The sequence below is a fragment of the Hyperolius riggenbachi genome, chromosome 1, assembly GCF_040937935.1.
Source record: "Hyperolius riggenbachi isolate aHypRig1 chromosome 1, aHypRig1.pri, whole genome shotgun sequence".
Taxonomy (NCBI): domain Eukaryota; kingdom Metazoa; phylum Chordata; class Amphibia; order Anura; family Hyperoliidae; genus Hyperolius; species Hyperolius riggenbachi.
Window position 1 is genome coordinate 571,897,426 of NC_090646.1, and position 20,708 is coordinate 571,918,133.

Below are 20,708 nucleotides of genomic sequence, written 5' to 3' on the forward strand. Positions count from 1 at the left end.
AAACTCAGGAAAAAAATTGAATTGCATATGGGCCAGAGTGAGAGAATGTGTGTGAGCCTTACCTTACAGCTCTGGCGGCTCCTCTTCTCCCCGCAGGCTTCCCTCCGGCAGCTCCTCTTCCCTCCGCAGGCTTCCCTCCAGCGGCTTCTCTTCTCCCTGCAGGACCACTACTGCTAACGTTTAGATTTTAAGCATCCCCATATTAGTTATATCAATAATACAGAAGCTTCAGAGTGTAAATATTTTCATTTTTTAGCAAGTACCTTTAATCATTGGCATATGACTATAGCCTGTAGCGTCAGCCTCTGCACTAAACGCCAACGGACGTCTTCAACTAGAAAGTCAGCATAGGGGAGGCCTTGACAGGTAAACTAAATAACAGATGGTATAGTCCTTTCCCCGTCTCCCGTCCGGCTCTCCGTAACTGCCAAGCCTGTGACAACTCGCGCTGTAACCTGTCCAGCGCAGTCACTTCAAAAGGCCCCTGCACTCTCCGCCCTGCAGGCATTCTGTGGAGACAGCTGTCTCCCTGCATACACGGCTGTGTAATGAGCCGCTCTCCCCCATTGCCGCTGCCCTGCTTCTGCTGCCATGGCTGTGCAATGAGCCGCTCTTCCTGTAAGCGTAATCGCCAGAAAATAGCTTGGCAGTTACAGAGAGCTGGGCAGGAGACGGGGAAAGGACTATACCATCTGTTATTTAGTTTACCTGTCAAGGCCTACTTGCAAAAAAAATGAAAATATTTACACTCTGAAGCTTCTTTATTATTGATGTAATAAGGGGATGCTTAAAAACTAAATGTTTCGCGGTAGTGGTCCTTTAAGGGCTCTTTCACACTATGGCGGTGCTTCGCAGTGATACACCGCACCGCAGAAGTCCTCAATCTGACGTGCTTCCATAACTACGTTAGCAGGGGTATCTGCGTCGAGGTGCATCAGACTGGAAGTCACGTAAGTCTAGGGTGATGCGGGTATTTTAAAAATGTTAAGTGGCGGTGGTGCGACGCTTACACTTTCGTGCACTTCCGCATACCTGAAACAGGAAGTGACCGCAATCGCTCATCACATCCTGTTTGCCCGAATGCAGAAGGGGAATACTGCATAGTAACGGGGTATTCCCTGAAGGCCTGGTTTTGGCTAACACCGACACCAAAATACAGTGTGAAACCAGCCTTAAGGTGGCCCATACATGTTTAGACTGCCGCTCAAATGGCAAACAGATCAATCCCTTTCTGATCTGAATCTGTCCAGAGAGGGATCAAATCCCCCCATACTCTGTACACAGATTTTCAATAGATTTCACAATGCAATGAAATCTATTGAAACTGTCTAACTGCAACGTTACACTGTTCCACGCAGTGCAATGCTTTGGGCCGTCGATCTACCACTACCGAAAAGACCATTGATGCGGCTTGTTGCGTCCCCACTCTGCCACTCCACACAGGGATAAACATATACTCGGCGTGACTAATCATGTTTACATAACATGGCTGTTATTGCAGTTGGATCAATTCTGCAAGTGTTCTTCCAAATCTAATGCTGGATACACAGGGTACAATTTTCCATGCGATAGATCGATCTGATTGATAAAATTCATCATGTTTGATATTATTCCCAATCGATTCTGCGCTCGATTTCTCATAGAAGTGAATGGAACAAGATAAGAAAAACGTGCAGAGAGAAACGAGCGGAAAAAAAAACGATCGGGTCGGAAAATCGCACGGAAAATCTTACCGTGTTTACCCAGCACAAGATTCCAACCAATTCACTTAAGCATACAAATCTTCAAGGTGGCTACACATAATTGGATTAACGATCGATCCCCCCCAAAAAATATGAGTAACTTCCAGATATCAGCCTTTTACCTCCTCTATCATTCTATCCTTTTAGATATTAGACAAGATTTTAATAGAAAATTTCGGAATATAGATCTTCTAGTATAGAGCTACGCAGAGCCTTCAGTGCTCAGTGCTGCTGATCCCACCTAGAAGGCCTAGAACCGGTGAAGGTTTTTGTTTTAATGTACAGCTGCTAGGAATGTTTTTAAATCCTGCAACATATACATGATAGACTCCTTGCCCAAGGTGATCATTAATGATGTCAGAGTTAAAAATCTAATGACCCATGGCATTACAGTAGAATACCTTTAGCGTAAACTCCAAGGGACCTAGCCTAGTAGTTTATGAGGGTGCATCAACATTGTATATTTATACAGTAGCACAGTTGGGACCAAGGGACCGAGTTTTACTATATCAGTTTACTGAACATAGATTCTATTGTATTAGCCTCCATTTAGATGATTCAACTTCAGGGGCATTCTTATCTGACCCCCTACTGTAGACCTCTAGAAGCCCAGTTTGTTGCCCATCCTCCCCAAAGAACATTCTGCCAGATAGTTGAGTGTCTGTACAGCGATTACTCCTAAAATTGTCAGTAAAAACAATCACTTATAATAGTTATGGGTGATATCAATCTAATATCCATACGTTATGCTAGATACACACCATACAATTTTCTGTTGGATTTACCGGCCAGATTTTTTAGATTTTGCTAACATGTTGGAAATCTAAAGCCTTGTTCACATTACAACCCGCAGATGGCTGTGCGATCGGAATGCAACGCGTACGATCACACGAAATCTGCGTTTGCATGTGTTGAGTGGCTGTAGTGAATAGGTCAGCCGTGCATTTTGCTAAAAAATGCGTGCAGCATGCGTTTGCAGACCGCACTGGTCTGCAACGCATGTAATATGAACATCAGACAGTGCAGTCTATGCACTTCTGATGTCCGTGTGTGTCTGCCTTCCGCATGCGTTGCCCAAATACGGACCGCAACACATGCAATGTGAACGAGGACTAACAAAAAACTGTATAGTGTGTACCTAGCATAAGACACACAAGAGTATTCATAAAAGTCCATGTAATTATTAAAAATTTAAGAGAAGAAAAAAAACATATTTTTGCAAATCTAACCATGAACGGGACTCTCAGTCTAATCAACCTGCAAAATGAAGCGGAAAGATTTTCAGCAACATTTCAACTACCCAATCATTTGTAACAAAACAATAGAATTAAGAGAAACTTTTGGCGATAGTGGTTAATTTGGGCAGTATTCCGCAATTAAGAGAAAGAAAAGCATGAACTCAATATCCTCAGGAAACCCCTCACCGTACACATTTTCAAAAAAACAGGATATACATTGCAGCTGAAATGTAAGTAAAACAGAAACTGTGCCTGCAGAGTAGTATAACATACACTGGAAAATAAACTGAATAGAAAAAGATATAAGTAAAAATATACATATAAAATTAGCTGCAGACGTTGAAAGCTGAATTTTGTTCTCACATCCAGGGACTTTAACGGTGTTTAAAATTTAATAGTCTTCCTAATAAAAATGTCAACACTTCTAGGTAGATTTTTTTACTGTGTTAATAAATTCAGCTGATAATGTTCCAACTCTACTAAGCATGCATGGATTCACTCATCAAGCAGAATGTTGTGAACCTGCTAATCAAAAAGGCACATTTTGAAAATCTGGGAGGTTAAATGGGTCAAGGCAGGTTAGGCCAACGACAAAGGCCAGGGTTAGTGGGCAGGGAAAGAAACATTGAAAAGAGAAGGACTCCCAATTATAGACTGAATTTACATACAGTACTATACCAGGCTGTGGAGTTGGAGTCGGAGCAATTTTGGGTACCTGGAGTCGGTGGTTTCATAAACTGAGGAGTCGGAAGTCAGATGGTTTTTGTACTGACTCCACAGCCCTGGTACTATAGTATACTTTATGTGCTTGAGTATGACAATTTATGACATAGTAAACTTCTGATATAATAAACTACTTCTCCCAGTCCCTTGAAGATAACTATAAAGGGACTCTACTGTAATAGCATTTTATTGTGATCTGTGAAAAAGATGCATGTAGGATCTGAATGCAAATTGTTTGCGACGTACATTGATGCAGACTTCCGGCTCTTAGCCCTGCCCCCTGGAAGAAAACACCATCTGCTTTCTCTTTATCAAGAAGATTTTTTTTTCAGGGGGGTTGGGCTGCATATCAGAGGCAGGCTGATACAAAGGCTTCGGGACGACTTTTAGAGACAAGACACCAGAGGTAATTATAACTTTGCCTTACAGGAAGAGACCTGCAATTCACCATACTTTCGTAGGTTAGCAAAACATCCAAATGATACAACCTAAACATTTCAGGGAAGCTTAAAAGAACTTAAGCTTGTTTTATTTTGAAAATAAGCTAGACAAATTTAATAATATCTTTACCTGAAAATTGAAATAAGTACATTAAATGCTGCAAGCATTATTTGTGGACAAAGTGAAAAGAAGAGTACATAAAAAGCCATGTAGTGATAATCTGTGGTTAAAAACCACATCCTGGCAGTATCAATATGAAAGCCACATTTCCTGCACAACAAAGCATAAGTAGTACATTGATAGCATTAGAACACATTCCATTTGTTGTCAAAGCCCTTGCACATGAAATGATTTTATATTTAAACTGCCAAACACTACTTCATACGTTTTACACTAGAGTAAATCATTTATGTTAAAATTTCTGCCTTCAGAATGGTGAATTTTCTTTTGCTTCAGTAAACAAGGGAAGTTTTATTGGTTAAACACTGTTCTAAACTTTGAAATGAGGAACTTAAAATTTAGATTTTTGGCAAACAATAAGAATCCATGTGTCTGCTGCTGAAAAGCTGGTTCATACAGGCGACTCCCGACACTCGGAGACATTTAGCCCCGGAATTGACTCACGACACTTTGGGATGAATGAAGCATTAATCTCAGCCTATTCACCGTGGTGTGCCGGTGATTGCATTGCAGAGTTTTGGTCAATCTAAGTTTCTTGCATGTTGTATGTATTGTCCCCAAGTAGCTGCTTCAGGCGGAAGATGGAAACCGATACCAAACGCTTTTCTGCTCAGTTGCAGAAAAGCATTTAACATCGGTTAATCGAGACCCCAGCAGTCTGTGTGAACCAGTCCTTTGCTGGTAAGTAAATTCATAACTTTGGGATTTAAGGAAACTTAATGCCTGTGGAAATCACTCATCTCTAGTGACTAACAGCCAGTGGATAGGCTACAAGTCACTATATAGGCATGGCTATAATGGAGATCACAGACGCACATGGGGGTCGATTCATAAAGCATTACCGCATTTGGTGATGCAGAAAACAGCTGACTTTACCGAGCACTTAAGATAATGTCAATTCATAAAAGCTGTTACTGCATGAAAAGCTGAAATTACCAAGCAGTGAGGAAAATTACTGACTTGTGCGGTAATTACCTCAACATGTCAGTAAATTTCAATTCATAAAGCCGAAAACAAGCGGTAAAGCCACAAAGAAATAGTGGTGAAAAGAGTGCAGAGTCTGTGCTGGGATTCGTGACTCATAAGCAGAAGCAGAGACAGCTGTAACTGCAGGAGCAGGGAGCCAATAGAAACAGCCCCTATCTTCTGCAAGACTGAATGTTGGAATCTGATAGGACCCACATGCTTCGCTGGTGGGACAAGCTTTTCATCCCCCCTGGCAGCAGCAGAGTGAGATCGGAACAAGCCGGGTAACCCCTGAATACCTTAGGCTGTGTGGCTGTTTAACCTCTTGGGTACCCGCTTTAAGATATCTAAGAGCTAGAATGGAAAATCACCCACGCATGGCATGTGTAAAATTTCTTGGAGGTTCATCTAAGCTCTGGAAATTTAACAGAATGTTATGAAAGACTAATAGACAGATTCAGAGCCAGCAGAGGCAGTATAACAAAACATGTACATCTAAAGATGTCCAGATGCCTCGCAATGCCCTCACTGCACAGAACAGCTTGTAACAGACACTCCACACTGCTCTGCTCTTACCACATAGGTTTTTGTCAATGGGCTTCAGTCATTTACCGCACTTCTACCGCACCTGTGAAAATGTTCATGAATTGTCACACAAAAGTCTAAAATACCGAATGCAGCATTTTCCCAACCAGATTTATTTTTCGCACCGCGTTTTATGAATTGACCCCATGGTGTGGATCACATTGGTGTGGTAACATGACCAAAGCTGACCATTTGAAAGGGAAGGTCGAGCACCCTAAAAATAAAAAAATCCACTTACTTCGGGCTTCCTCCAGCCCGTGGCAGCTCCTGGTCCCCTCCAGTGGAGATGCCAACCTCGCCAGGTCGCTTCCGGGTCGGCTTCTCCTGCGCTCCAGCATGCGGCTCACTGGTCGCGCTGATGTCATCTGGACTGTACTACACAGGTGCACAACTACTGCGCAATACAGTCTGGATGATGTCAGTGTGGCTCTGAGAGCCGCTCGCACATGCGCAGTGGGGATCTCACGCCAGAAGAAGCCCAAGGTAAGTGGATTTTTTTATTTTCCTTGTGCTCGGATGTTACAGCAAATGAGAAGGGCATCTCACCACTAGATATGATCAGGGAGATGATAATTTTTTCCACCTTGATATACATTTTATGCAAGTTTTTTGCTGACTGAAATTGCACAAATCAAAAGCTGCGTCTGCCCATGTGGCCTAGTCCAGTTTCAAGCTGTAAATAAATTGCAACAAAGTTTGCATGCTATAAGAGTGTTCAATTTCATCATCTATTCTATTCAGAACACTTTATCAATCAAGTTTCAGGCAATTCATATTTTCAGATGCAAGTCTGATGTGTCCTTAAAGCGGAACTGTAAATAAGTTTAAAACAAACTGTTTCACTTGCCTGGGGCTACTGCAAGTCCCCAGCCGCCATCCAGTCCCGCAGCGGTCCTCCACGAGCCTCCGTTCTCCCGCCGCCAGCTGCTTTCTGTTTAGCCGCAGGGCTACTGCGCGCCTCTGGACACACGTATCCTTTGTTCGCGTTCCAGTCCGCAATAGCGAAATTGCAGAAGGGAACGCGTAGAAAAGATACGCTTGGCAGGGCTGTGCTGGCCTCGACTTAGAAGTCGAGGAACGGAACGGCAGCAGGAGAGCGGAGGCAATTGCGCTATTGCAGACGAACGCGAAGAAAGGATACGCGTGTCCATAGCCGCGCAGGCGCAGTGGCCCTGCGGCTAAACAGAAAGCAGCTGGCGGCGGGAGAACGGAGGCTCGTGGAGGTCCGGACGGCGGCTGGGGGCTTGCAGAAGCCCCAGGCAAGTGTAACAGTTTGTTTTAATCCTATCTACAGTTCCACTTTAAAGGACCTCTGTCGAGAAACTCTTAAAATTTTAATTACAAGTAAACATATACAAATAGGAAGTACGTTTCTTCCAGAGTAAAATGAGCCATAAATTACTTTTCTCCTATGTTGCTGTCACAGTAAGTAGTAGAAACCTAACATTACCGACAGATTTTGGATTAGCCCATCTAATGGGGGGTTCTCGGGGTTTTCATTATTTTTAAAAAGTACTTAGTGAATGGCAGTTGCTCCGTACTACTGACGAAAAGGTGTGCAGCGAGCAAGGAGGCTGAACAGCATCTTTGTATAAATCTTTTTCAGGGAAGGTCTTTATAAAGAATAAAGGCCATGCTGAGAATTCCCCATGAAGAGATGGACTAACCCAAAGCCTGTCGGTAATGTCTGATTTCTACTCCGTACTGTAAGTGACAGCAACATAGTAGAAAAGTAATGTATGGCTCATTTTACTCTGGAAGAAAAGTACTTATTTGTATGTGTTTTACATTTTAAGATTTTCACGACTGTTCCTCTTTAACACACCTTAAATTGTTTAATTGTGCTCTAATTTTAAAAGAAGGGAAATACAAGCTATGGGATTAGGCAACATTTCCTGTCAGCAAGGCACCTAACTACCAAATAAATACACTGAGGAATTTCAGTACGTTCTGTCACAAGGCCCTGCTGCCGCTGATTACTATACTTATGACAAGCCAGTCATAGCTGCCATAAAGCCCCTTCACCAACTTGAACGCATTGGAAAACGGAAGAGCTGACGCAATGCATGGCACTTCTGCACCAATGTGATTTTTGGCAAATGCGACAGCGTTTTCATCCACTACAATGAAAGGATATCACAATGGGTTTGTTGCATGTTTACATCGGCAACCATGCGATGCAATTCCGTGGCAAATCACAATGCACGGATGGGACATCGAAAAGTGCAGTCTATGCAATTCTGATGTCCCCAGGGATAGTGTTGCATTGTGGTCCCAAAGATATACGTGAGAAATCGCATTAAAGGAGTTATCAGGCAAACTGTAAGAAAATAAGCGCTACTTACCGGGGGTTTCCTCCAGCTCCAAGCATATCCCTCATCGCAGCTCTCCCTTCAGCCGTTCGTCGCAGGTCCGTCCCGGTCCCCGGCGATGACGTCAGAGCGACCTCCAGGTCGCTCTGTACTGCGCCTGCACGATCGGCGCTGTCAATCACCGCCACGTGGGCCGGAGCGGACGAACGGCTGAAGGGAGAGCTGCGGCGAGGGACGTGCTGGGAGCTTGGAGCTGGAGGAAGCCCCCGGTAAGTAGCTCTTATTTTCTTACAGTTTGCCTGATAACTCCTTTAAGTAAGGGGGTGTAACAATTGGTGTCAGCACGCAGAGAGAATCTGATTATTGGTGATCTGCAGTATCACCAAGAATACAGATCTATACCTGATTATTGATGATCTGCAGAATCACCGATAATAGATATATTGCTAACCTCTGGACACCTGAAGCGTGTAAGTGTTTGGTGTAACAGTAGTAATTGGACCACCGGGGTAGCAGGTGGTCCAATGAGTAGAGACAGACTCTACTGCAGTCAAGGACTCCAGGAGAAGGAGACCCTGACTGATTTTGTAGCAGTGCCCCCTCTGAGGAGCAGGGGGCCCCTGCAGGAAGGCTGAGCACCCAAGGGGTGGGTGACAGCCAGAAAGGTCGGGCAGGCCGGGTCGGCAACACACAGACAGATAAAGTACAAAGACAGGATGCTGATTCGGTATCCAAGGCAAGCAGGGTTTGGCAACAGGTAATCAGAAATGCAAGGTACCGAATCAGAAAGCAGAGGGAAAGTCAGGAAAGCAATAAGTCATAACAGATATCAAACAATGCCTAGTCTGGGTGTGAGGTCCGTGGTCTCTACACCCTGGAACTGGTCTAAGGAATAACAGATGGTACACAGTATTCCTAGTCTGGGGTGTGAGGTCCGTGGTCTCTACACCCTGGAACTGGTCTAAAGAATAACACAGAAGATACACAGTAAACTGGCTAAGTGTGGATTCCCAGGTCCACCTGGTTAAACCACACTGAAGGATCTGACTAAGGTCTGAGTGCTAACACATAGGTATTCGCAACGCCAGACAACCAGCAACTGAACAGCAAGAGATATATATAGTAAAGCGCTCCACAGCGCCGCCCAGCTCCCATCAACCAATCACCTGCTGAGTTGGGATCAGCTGACCGCCTCGATCAACTGACCCTTCTCCTATTGGCATAAAGAGCCTGTCTTGCGGCGCACGCGCGTGCGTAGCTCTCTGTGTGCACTACTAGGTCCAGACAAACCAGAAGCATGTTGCTGCGGGGAAACCGCCGCTCTGTGCGCGGATTCCGCCGCCTCACTGTCCGACCGCGCGGCGGTTTCTCCGCAATCCGTCACAGGGGCCTTATGATATCTTGTGACAGAAAAAAAAAAATCACTTGTAAAGGTGCTGCACTGTAATTTATTTTGCGGTTGTACAGAAAAGCAAGATCCCATAACCTTTACTTGCTGTTGCTCTGTAGCAAAATGTTGTGGTATGCTATATTTTAATATTTGTATATTTCAAAGTAATACAGAAATACCACACTTCCTCATGGGCAGCCACAGTGCTATAACATTCGAATGAATAGTCAAGTTCATGACATAGCGCTTGTATGTGACCTCTTTCTGGAACCAGTGACACAAACCCCTTACCCCAGACCCACAAGCCATCACACCAAAATGAGCACCCAGCAAAGATATGAAATTGATAAAATAGTTCTCAGGCCTGCAGCTGCCTTTTTGATGATTTTTTTGCAATATCAATTTTTTGCAAGTCATTTTCACTGACAATCTTTAGGGCTCGTTTCCATGCAGCGCTGAGCCCCGTGACTCTGTGCTGCGCGTCACTCCCGGTAGGGGGCGGAGCTTGCGATCCCGTTCATAATGAATGGGATTGCGGGCTGAATCGCCCCGAAATACAGCAAACCATGCTTAGCGATTCACCGCACATGAATGGAAACGGCACACTGTTAAGCTGTCCCTGCCACTGCATTTCCATCAGCGTGCCTCATACTGCACATATTTACATAACGAGCCCTTAGGAAGACCTCCATCTAGGTCCATCACAAAGCATAGGTGCAGGCACGTGTTGAGGCAAATTGGGAGACAGACCTCCATGACCTGAGGTACTTAAAAGTAAAATACCACGACATCTGTGGCACTTCCATTCTGGGGTTTCAAGCTGGTCAACAGATATAGTACCTTGGCTGTTTGACTTATTTGAATGAAACCATAAGACAAGTGCAACAGAGGTAAAACTTTTCAAGCTCTTGAATCCAGATATTATAGAGCTAGAAGTGAGTGTGCATTTCCAACCACACTGCCTTCTAGCCTTAATGCTGAACAAAGTTGGGTGATGTCCTTTAAAGAGTCTGAAGCCTATTTTTTTTTACCTCTTAATTTCGCCATTATCTTCAGCATTAAGATACAACCTGATACACCGCATCCCCGCGGCAGAACAAAGTAGTTAAGCCCTTGAAATACTGTAATCTGCTTACTGTAAGAGGCAGAGCTGTGCGCAGTAGCTCTGCCTCTTGTCCAGTAAATCTCCGCCTCCCCCCCTCAGTATTCTTTCACTGAAAGGGGCGGGGAGAGGCGGAGATTGACTCCAGTAGAGGCAGAGCTACTGCGCACAGCTCTGCCTCCACCGGACAGCAAAATCGGCGACTTGGAAAGTCGTGGAATTTTACCCCGGGATTTCAGGGGAATAAATACCTCGTTCTGCCGCGAGGATGTGGCTAATCCGCTTGTATCTTCATACTGCGAGATAAAAAGAGGTAAAAAAAAAAAAACAAATAGGCTTCAGACTCTGTAAAACTGGAGCCTGTGACATTATTATGTAGGCTCTTCCTCTTCTTTAAACTAAGTATGCTTCAAAATTGAACTTACCATATGTGGTAGGAATCCATCATTATCTAATCAAATCGGATAGAGATCAGCCAGACACATTGGGCCGTAATTGAGCCATGTATGCATGCATACGTTTGAAAAAGCCACATGTTTAAAAGGGTGCAGGATAATGATAGTAGACTATCAGTTTTACCGATATTCTACTACATTCATATAGTAAAATATCAGTAATATTTAGACACCGTATATACTCGCATATAAGCCGACCCATGTATAAGCCGCGGTACCAACTTTTCCCTCAGAAACCAGGCAAAAAAGTGATTGACTTGTGTATGAGCCCCCTCCACAGTAGCTAGATATGCCGCCGCCCCCCCCCCACCCCCCAGTACAAGTCAGCCCCCCTCCCCATAGCCATATGTGCCCCAAGGATTGATTATACAGTGGTGTCTCAAGACATCACTAGATGGGGTCATAAATATGAGACAGTGAATGCCACACAGGAAGAATCCCTGATCATTGCACCCCTGACTCCGCTCCACAAGCCAGGGCACACAGGTTGTTTGAGCAGTGCACTATGCACACCAGGTCGCAGGGGATGGGGGGGGGGGGGGGCACAGACACAGCAGAGAGCCAGATGGCAAGAGCATGTTCAAAAGTGCACAATCCTTCCGCACCTTTGCCAGTAACAAAACCTGCTCAACCGGCCATTCTGCTCCACTGACTCACATATAAGCCAAGGGGGTAACTTTTCAGCACATTTCTTGTGCTGAAAAATTAGGCTTATAAGCGAGTATAGAAGGTATTTTACGATGACTGAACCTCTTCCCTACACTCTCTCACAGAACCCACCCCTGGTGGCGCCGAACCCTTAAATCCACCCCTTGGGGTGCCTAACCCTTAACTCCACCCCCAACTAACTATGCATGGCTTTAATTAAAGGATATTTCCACCTATCCAGTTTCTTGCCAAGTATTGTTGCTATGGATATTTGAACATTATACTGCTCTGGTTATTTGAAGAAAATAACTAAGTATCCATGGGGTTTTTCAAAATGTTCCCTAGTGCAGGTTATACGTTTGTGTACTGAACACTGTATTCTTGTAGCGGTTACCGAATCACACTAACTATAGCCACTTGTACTGTGAGTCCGTTTTGGATATAAATATGGATATGAATTCTCCATCTTAGAAAGACGAAAACAAGTTGGAGGTCATAGATTTATCACAGGTTACCTGCAGGTCTATAGAAAAATACCTATTTTTTCCTACACACTTGCACACCCACACACTTTTGCACCAACAATGAAATAGAAAAAGGTTTCCAAATTTCATAAATGACATAAGCCTTCCTCCAGCCTGTCCTGATCTGATATCAGCCCCCATGGAAACCTGATCTACCTGCATTGGGTTCCTGGGGCTCTCAGTGGGAGATGTAGCACAATCTGCCCCAGGCAAATCTAGTTTCCACCAGGATCACATATCAGTTTTGAACAGATCACTGAAAAGCAGGAAGAAGACAGCTTCACTGTCATGAACAAAGTGGTTTCTTTCTATTAATACAAAACAACTTTCACAATAGGTCAGGTGCAAAATCCCGGGCAAAGGAAACAGTCAAAATACATCTCATATCATTGGGCAATAGATCTAGTTGACCTATGAGAATACACTTTTTCTTTATAAGTATGGAGGCTACGCTTGGACCCCCATGCAGCCACACTGATCACTATGTAATTGCAAAACCAAGAAAAATTACGCAGTCAGCCTACCACTGATTACTGTATGTCACCATGAAGAATACAGTAGTTATTAATTCTCACGTTTTTCTTCAGCAAACCAACCACTGACAAGAACATGGTACGGCCTCATCTCGGTTCAGCAGCAAACCATGCCTGTCTAATGCTGGGTACACACTGAGATTTTCTGGTCGATTTACTGTCAGATTGATTATTTCCAACATGTCCGATTTGCTTTTCGATCGATTTCCGAGCATTTTCCGATCGATTTCGGTGCACTTTAATAGGAAATCGATCTGAAAATGCTCGGAAAACAATCGGAAAGCAAATCGAACATGTTGGAAATAATCGATCTGACAGTAAATCGACCAGAAAATCTCAGTGTGTACCCAGCAGAACACATCAGAGATGTTTTATGTAAAAACTGCAGATTCACAAGCACCCATAGTCAACAGGTCGGATGGCTAATGATGTTGAAATAAAGATAAGAAAAAAAATGTAGAGTTATAACACCCTAAAAAGCAATATTTTTAGGTAAAAAGGCAGCTATAATTAAATGGCAAAAACAAAAAACATAGCCAAGCTAAGGCTTTATGAAATCTATCAGAACAGAGATCTTGCATGTCGAAAGCTTGCAATGGTTTTCAATAATTAATAGTGATGGGACTTATCTGGATTGTGCTTACTGATCTCACCTGAGGCTCATATATTGCACCAAAAGCAGTTTTAGTACAAGTCTCTAAAGTGTGAGGCACTGTTCACATCTGAAATCGCAGACCGCTAGCGGGAATCGCCCTGGTGTGAATGGGCCCTTATTGGCTGTAAGATCAACGAAATTCTGCATAATATGCAGTCCTTTCAGTGGTACCAACAGGTCTGTACGACAGTTAGGCCCGGTTCACACTGGCAATTAAGTGGCAAATGGATACGTGAAAACAGATCTGATTACCGGACGATATCGGATCCATTTTCATTCAACTGCTTCTGTTTTGTTTCCCCACATCCCACAAACAAGAGATGAGATGCTGTCGCTCCTCCAGATGGAGCTGCAGCTGCCTACTGCGCCAGGGTCCCTACTCATTTCAACCTAGCCACCACTGCTCGGGACACCACTGCCGCTGTTGCCTGCGAAGACAGGGAGCCAACTCAAGCACACACAGGTCTGCCTTAACCATCGGTGCAGGCTGCAGCTAGAGGTGAGGCCATTTCAAGATCCCAGATATTGTTCCCGATTGAAGCGGCAGGGCAGACCATATATGAACCCTTGTGCCTCCAGGCCTCCTGCCAATGTTGCTGCTGCTACCCAAGTGAGCCAGACCAACATCTTATCCCTTCGTAAAACCAGGCCCTCCACTGCTGAACTTGCTGGGGTGCTCCCTGGCCGCCGGACTCAGCTCCACTAATCTGCCCAACTGCATAGACCTGTGAGGCCACCTCCGCCATATGGGTCAGACAACCGCTCTAGCACCTCGTGCTGGCAAGGTCCTTCCATGCCTAGGTCGACACAGCAGTGGACCCATCTCAGCCACAAAGCCAGTCATCAGAGACACTATCGGACAGGTTTTATACTGCAATCCCAAAGAGTCTCACTTTCACTGCTCTATCTCTCCCAGGATAGACTGGGGGACATCTGATTCAAAGTATCGCTGCAGAAGTGTTTTGAGTGCCTAGACGGCAGCGGATGTCCCCTGGTCCTTTCCCCTGGGTCCATCTTTACTACAGGCTCTTCTGCCTATGCCTTACACTCTATAATTATGCCTATATAAGCTTTGTACCTACCGTAGGTATTTACTTTATGCATCGGCAGACACTGTATGTATCGTATCTACAGTATATTTAATGTACCTACTGTATGTTCAATGTACTTCTGTTACTGTACCATCACCGACCCCGATTGTGCCAAAATCAATTCTGGGTACAACACACGTACTTGGCGAAATAAATAAATTCTGATTGCAGGTGCAGTAGTGGCTTTCCAATGGGCTGCAGCAGAAATAGACAAACCCAATCAGGTCTGCTCTACTGCACAAGTGACAGTAGTGGACCTGTTCGGGCTTGGCTATTACCAGAGCTCATTGGAAAGCCAATACTGCACCTGCGCAGGAGTGCGGAATATAAATATTTTCATCACCTGTTCGGGGCTGCAAGCGCTGGGATCCAGGGGCTTCCCCTTCCCGAGGTAACTAACCCACAGGATCTTTTTTCTTTCCCCTGCCGCGGGAGGCTTCAGAAGTCTTCAGGAGCCCAAGTGCACTCTTGCACAGGCGCAGTACAGCCCATTTTCAGGCGCACTCAGGCTCCTGAAGACCTCTGAAGCCTCAGGCAGCGGCAGAAAGCAACTGGTAATGAGGGAGGCAGTGATGGAACACTGGACAAGGAGAGGAAGGCTCTATAGGACCCAGAGCCTTCCTCTCCTAAAGTATATGCCTCCTGGCGGCTACCCAGGGTCGGGCTCAGGGTAACTGCTCTGAGCTGTGAATTTCTGGCCCATGCATGACTCGGGGCTACCGCTAAGGAGGTTAATCAAAGACTAACTTGAAGTGAGAAGAATGCAGAGGCTGCTGTCTTCATTCTCTTATACGCAGTGCCTGGCCGTCAAGCTGAGTTTAAAGGACAGCTGTAGCAAGTAGACTATAGAAGCTGCCATATTTATTTCCTTTCCCAAGCAATACAGGTTTCCTGGCTGTCCTGCTGATCCTCTAATACTTTTAGCCATAGACCCTGAACAAGCATGCAGCAGATCAGGTGTTTCTGACAATATTGTCAGAACTGACAAGATTAGCTGCATGCTTGTTTCTGGGGTTACTCAGACAGTATTGCAGCTAAATAGATCAGCAGGGCTGACAGGCAACTGGAACTGTTTAAAAGGAAACAAATATGGCAGCCTGCATATCACTCTCACCTTGAGTTCACTTTAACCTCCCTGGCTGGTATGAATATTTCCGGATTTAGGGTCTAAAAAGGTGTTCAATTTTTTTCACAAGCTTTTAGACCCGAAAACAAGAAAACAATGCTACAGAGAGATCCGCAGCAGCTCATGCATATAACTCACTTCTGCTCGGGATTACCGCTCTGAACTGCGGATTTCTGTCCCTAGCCTGACTCGGGACTACCGCTAAGGAGGTTAAGCTAGATCAAAAATGCACAGTGATCAATATGCAGGGCTTTGCAATCAATTGCACAGGAAGCATAGGTCTCGCTAGTTAATGCAGATACAGCACGATAGTGTGCTCCTCTGACCACATTTTTGTGCAGCCTGGATGATACTGGTTGTGTTGCAGCCCTGCACAAGCAAGTCATTCAAGACAGACAATTCCCTCAGTGATCAGGGAGCAGTTTACAAAGGAAGCATACTTCTCATTTGCTGGCGTTTTTTAGACAATTCACGCAGGCCCAGAGAAGTGTGCAGATAGTAAGCAGGCTACAAGTGGCTGACATATGATGCATGCGACCCCCCCCCCCCCCACACACACACTTTCCACTATAGCCGGATACATAATACCGCAAGGGCCAAAAAAAAACGGTTTACTGCAACAGAAGTTCTATTACATTAGGGTTTACTTTGCCATGTGCTACTCCCATATACTTATAATGGTGTTTGGCCTGGACATTGAACTTACTATACCGAATGTTTACTATAGCAGAGTTTACAAAAACGAGATTATACTGTATAACCAGATTCCACCGTATTCTAAAATGAAATATATGCATGTTACTCCTTTTGTTTACATTTCAATTATGACTCCTCTCTTGCAATTAGTCCCGCTCAGTGTCTGTTGCATTGCTAACATCATCTGCACAGGGATAAGGGCCAGTTCACACATCCCGCATGTAGCGGCTCGTTTAGACCATGCTAAATTATTTTCTGCCACACAGCAGAAAAGCGTTTGGCATTGGTTCCAGCATTTCATTGTTGCACAATGTTTTTAACCACTAGAGGGACCCAGAACCACAAACACAGTCAATGCTAGAAGCTGCACACTGCGTCTCGGAAAACTTGATTAACCGAGCAGTGAGCGCATTCGCCAGTAATCAGTTGTAAGCACATTGAGATGAATGCTGCCATTCATCTAAATGCAGGATGCGGTGGATCATGGGGGTCAATGTCATGCACAGCCTCCCGTCTGAAACTGCCCTAAGGCCTGGTTCACACAGGCATCTTAGGGCAGTAGCGACGGCTCCATTATCCAATGCCAAATGCTTTTCTGTTACCGAACAGAAAAGCATTTGGCAACCTTTGGTGTTAGTTCCCGGTGTTTTGTTAGGTCTACCGCAGCATTTACAGGAATGGGAAACAGATACCGTTGCCTTAACAACCATTTCAGTGTTCTCACCGAGCTCTTTTTGCTGGGTGCTCCACCCGGCTAGTTTTGGTGAGCACCCGGCTGTCATCGGCTCACTACCTCCTTTGCTGTAAGCAGAGTTGTGAAGAGAAGCGCCGGCCCTGCATTGTCTCACCTCACCCAGGTACTTTTTAATGCCACCCGGCTGGAAAAAAATTCTGGGGAGAACACTGCAGTTTCATTGACATTAATGGAAGCGACAGTTGATCTCTTATGCGTCACTGGAAAGTGTGTGTGTGTGTGTGTGTGTGTGTGTGTGTGTGTGTGTGTGTGTGTGTGTGTGTGTGTGTGTGTGTGTGTGTGTGTGTGTGTGTGTGTGTGTGTGTGTGTGTGTGTGTGTGTGTGTGTGTGTGTGTGTGTGTGTGTGTGTGTGTGTGTGTGTGTGTGTGTGTGTGTGTGTGTGTGTGTGTGTGTGTGTGTGTGTGTGTGTGTGTGTGTGTGTGTTTTCTGTCCCCGAGCATTCGTCTGAACCAGCCCTACAGGCCCGTACCCAGTACATGATTTTCACAGTGATTTTTCCAATGACCGTAAATTTTTAGAGCGACAAGCAATTGTTTCTGTCATCTCGCAAAGTGGGCACAGGCGCACAATTAAAGAGAACCCGAGGTGGGTTTGAAGAATGTTATCTGCATACAGAGGCTGGATCTGCCTATACAGCCCAGCCTCTGTGGCTATCCCAAACCCACCTAAGGTCCCCCTGCACTCTGCAATCCCTCATAAATCACAGCCACGCTGCTGACAAACAGCTTGTCAGAGCTGGCTGTGTTTATCTCTATAGTGTCAGTCTGCTGCTCTCCCCGCCCCCTGCAGAACTCCAGTCCCCGCCTGCATCCCTTCCCTCCCTGCTGATTGGAGGGAAGGGACGGGGGCAGGGACCGGAGTTATGCAGGAGGCAGGGGAGCAGCTGAGACTGACACTACAGATGTAAACACAGCCTCACAGCATGGCTGTGATTTATGAGGGATTGCAGAGTGCAGGGGGACCTTAGTGGGGTTTGGGATAGCAACAGAGGCTGGGCTGTATAGGCAGATCCAGCCTCTGTATGCAGATAACATTCTTTAAACACACCTCGGGTTCTCTTTAAGCGGACACTTTGCAACAGTGGCAATAACAACAGTCATGGCGGATCTTTAAGATCCAACGACAATTCAAGTACTGCAATCATTTCAACTCTCATTTGCGCCCATCATGTGTTCTCGCTGGCAAAAAGATGAATCTGAGAGCCTGGTTAATCGTGAGGCGTTGCTGTGAGGTTCCCCAATACATCGTCAAGTATTTAACTGTATGAAAGATAATAGCAGAAAAAAAAGTTTCTGAACCCTGCTGTATAAAAGGACAATTTAAGGGCTGGTTCACACAGACGCTTGGCAGCATTTACCGTCAAGCGTTCGGGACTCATCGGCTAAACGCTCCCATTAAAGTAAATGGGAGTGTTTAGCATCGCGCGATTACCATCAATTGCGCAAATGTCTCTATCCTGATTTGACGCGTCGTTTCAGCTGACCCTAGAAGCCGTTTGGGGACGCTTAGCCGCCACGTCTTCATGTGCCCTTGCGGGGATGACAAATGCCGATCGCGACGGGAAGCCGGCGATCGCTGTACCACCACCCCCGAATGAGACGTCACAGGACAACGTGGCTTCCGGCCGCTGCCAAGCGTCCGTGTGAACCAACCCTAAAAGCAGGGAGGAGAGAAGGAATACTGGGTGAGAAGTGGGAAAGTCGTAAACATTACACAAGTAGAGATCAGTAGAGATGGGAAGTTCGGATCTTTTCAATGATCCGGATGATTCGAATCGGATCATTGAAAAGATCCGGATCTTTGATCCGAATCTCGGATCATTTTACTAGGGAAGCATTCGGGGGTGAAATGACTAGCAGGACAGGTCTGTGGACAGGAGAAGGGAAGGGGGGTGGACACAGAGAAGGGGAGAAGATGGACAGAGGGCAGGGAGTGGACAGAGAAGGGAGGAGGGACGAGCAGAGAGCAGAAATGTTTGCTTGCACACAATACCCACATGCTGCAATCAGATGCTTTACATGTATTTCACCTATATGCTCATCTGTGTACTTTCAATGCAAACGTCGCACAGTGTAAGAAAGCATTCCCAGAAGATAAGTGCAGCTGGATAGAGCGAATGCAGGAGGATCATATTGCAAAGCAATCACAGTGCCTGCAAAGTTACTGAGCTGTGCTGAGCCAAAAGCTTCCCATGTGTTCACTGTGCACAACTACGGAACAGACAGCCTATAATGAGCAGCACATTGCAGCCAGTATGTGTGCTCTACACATATCTGGCAGTGGCACCCATGTCCCCTCTCTCTCATCTACCTGGCTGTCCCTGCAAGGCTGGCTCTCGTCCAACAGAGCGATCCCTGCTTCCAGGACCCCGCTGCCCGCTGAGAGGGGGCGTGTCGCTCCTGGCCCCGCCCCTTTTGCGATCCGAATCGTTCATTTTGATGATTCGGATGATCGACTCATAAAATAGATTCGGATCAAAGATCCGAATCGTTCATGATCCGGACAACACTAGAGATCAGCAGCACACGCTGCAGTTTGTTTACCATGTCAGTTATACAGACAGAAAGCAGCGCAAACTGTACATACTGGGGGGATGACATGCATTAATGGGAGCACCAATAAGCCAGCTATGCGGAGTTATTGATCAGGGCCTGGCTGTCACCATGCAGAGCTGTCAGGCTGACAGCTGGGGGAGAGGCCTGCGCAGGGCACGGGGCTGCTGGGCAGAGGGTGTGCCCGGCACGCGGGGTACTACTCACTGGTTAGTCGGGGGCGCACTGAGCGGGATCGCCATCTCCTCCTCCTCATACTCCGGGCCGTCCAGGGAGTCGGCTTCCTCCGCCGGGCCCAGCACCATGCCATCCAGGGCGAGGGGTAGCGGCGGCAGCGGGGGGAAGGCTTCGGGGGCCTGGTGAGACAGCAGCGCCGACTCCCCGCCTCCTGTCAGCAGCCCGAGGGGGCTGGGAGCCGCCGACATCCCTGAATCCCTGGGCAGGCCAGCGGCGGAAGGAAGCGGGGCTGTGCCGCTGTCGCTCTCCGGCCGGTCTGGTTGGTTGGAGCACCGGCGGCTGCTGAGGGGGCTCCTCCACACACACACCGAGCTGGGGGCGGGGACCGCACGCGCCAGGCACCAGCCCCTCACGCGACGTTCCGTGGCGGGACCCCGCGCGTCATGCTCGCTCCCGCTCCCGGGGTGTCACTGCTGCGGCCGCCAGGAACTTTGGAAGCAGGATTTTTTTTTTTCTTTCCGCGCGATATAACTTTATTGAGAGTGAAACTTGTAAAACAGGGAACGCTGAAGATGTTGCACGGCGCACGCCTATGCTTGCTTTTCATAGTTTTCTCAGGATCTGGAGGAACTCCAATGCCAACAACCAGTGGCGGACACAGCCAGCAGTGGGCCCCTGTGCAAAATTGTAATTGTGGGCCCCCTATGACCTGCGGCGCGCCTAGCGCGCCGCGGCAAAATATGGGCGTGGCTACAACCTGCGGCGCGCGAAGCGCGCCGCGGCAAAAATTAGTGGACAGAACCTGCGGCGCGTAGCGC

At 46.3% G+C, this 20,708-nt stretch overlaps 1 protein-coding gene across 1 annotated transcript in view; it reads right to left on the bottom strand.

Annotated features, from left to right (window-relative positions):
• RASA1 (RAS p21 protein activator 1) overlaps nt 1-20,344 on the bottom strand; it is a 107,518-nt gene extending 87,174 nt beyond the window's left edge. Inside the window, exon 1 of the mRNA XM_068247916.1 lies at nt 19,921-20,344. Within this exon, the coding sequence (XP_068104017.1) occupies nt 19,921-20,138 (218 nt within the window). The 5' untranslated portion in view covers nt 20,139-20,344. The remainder of the gene's footprint in view (nt 1-19,920) is intronic.
• Between the last annotated feature and the right edge of the window lie 364 nt (nt 20,345-20,708).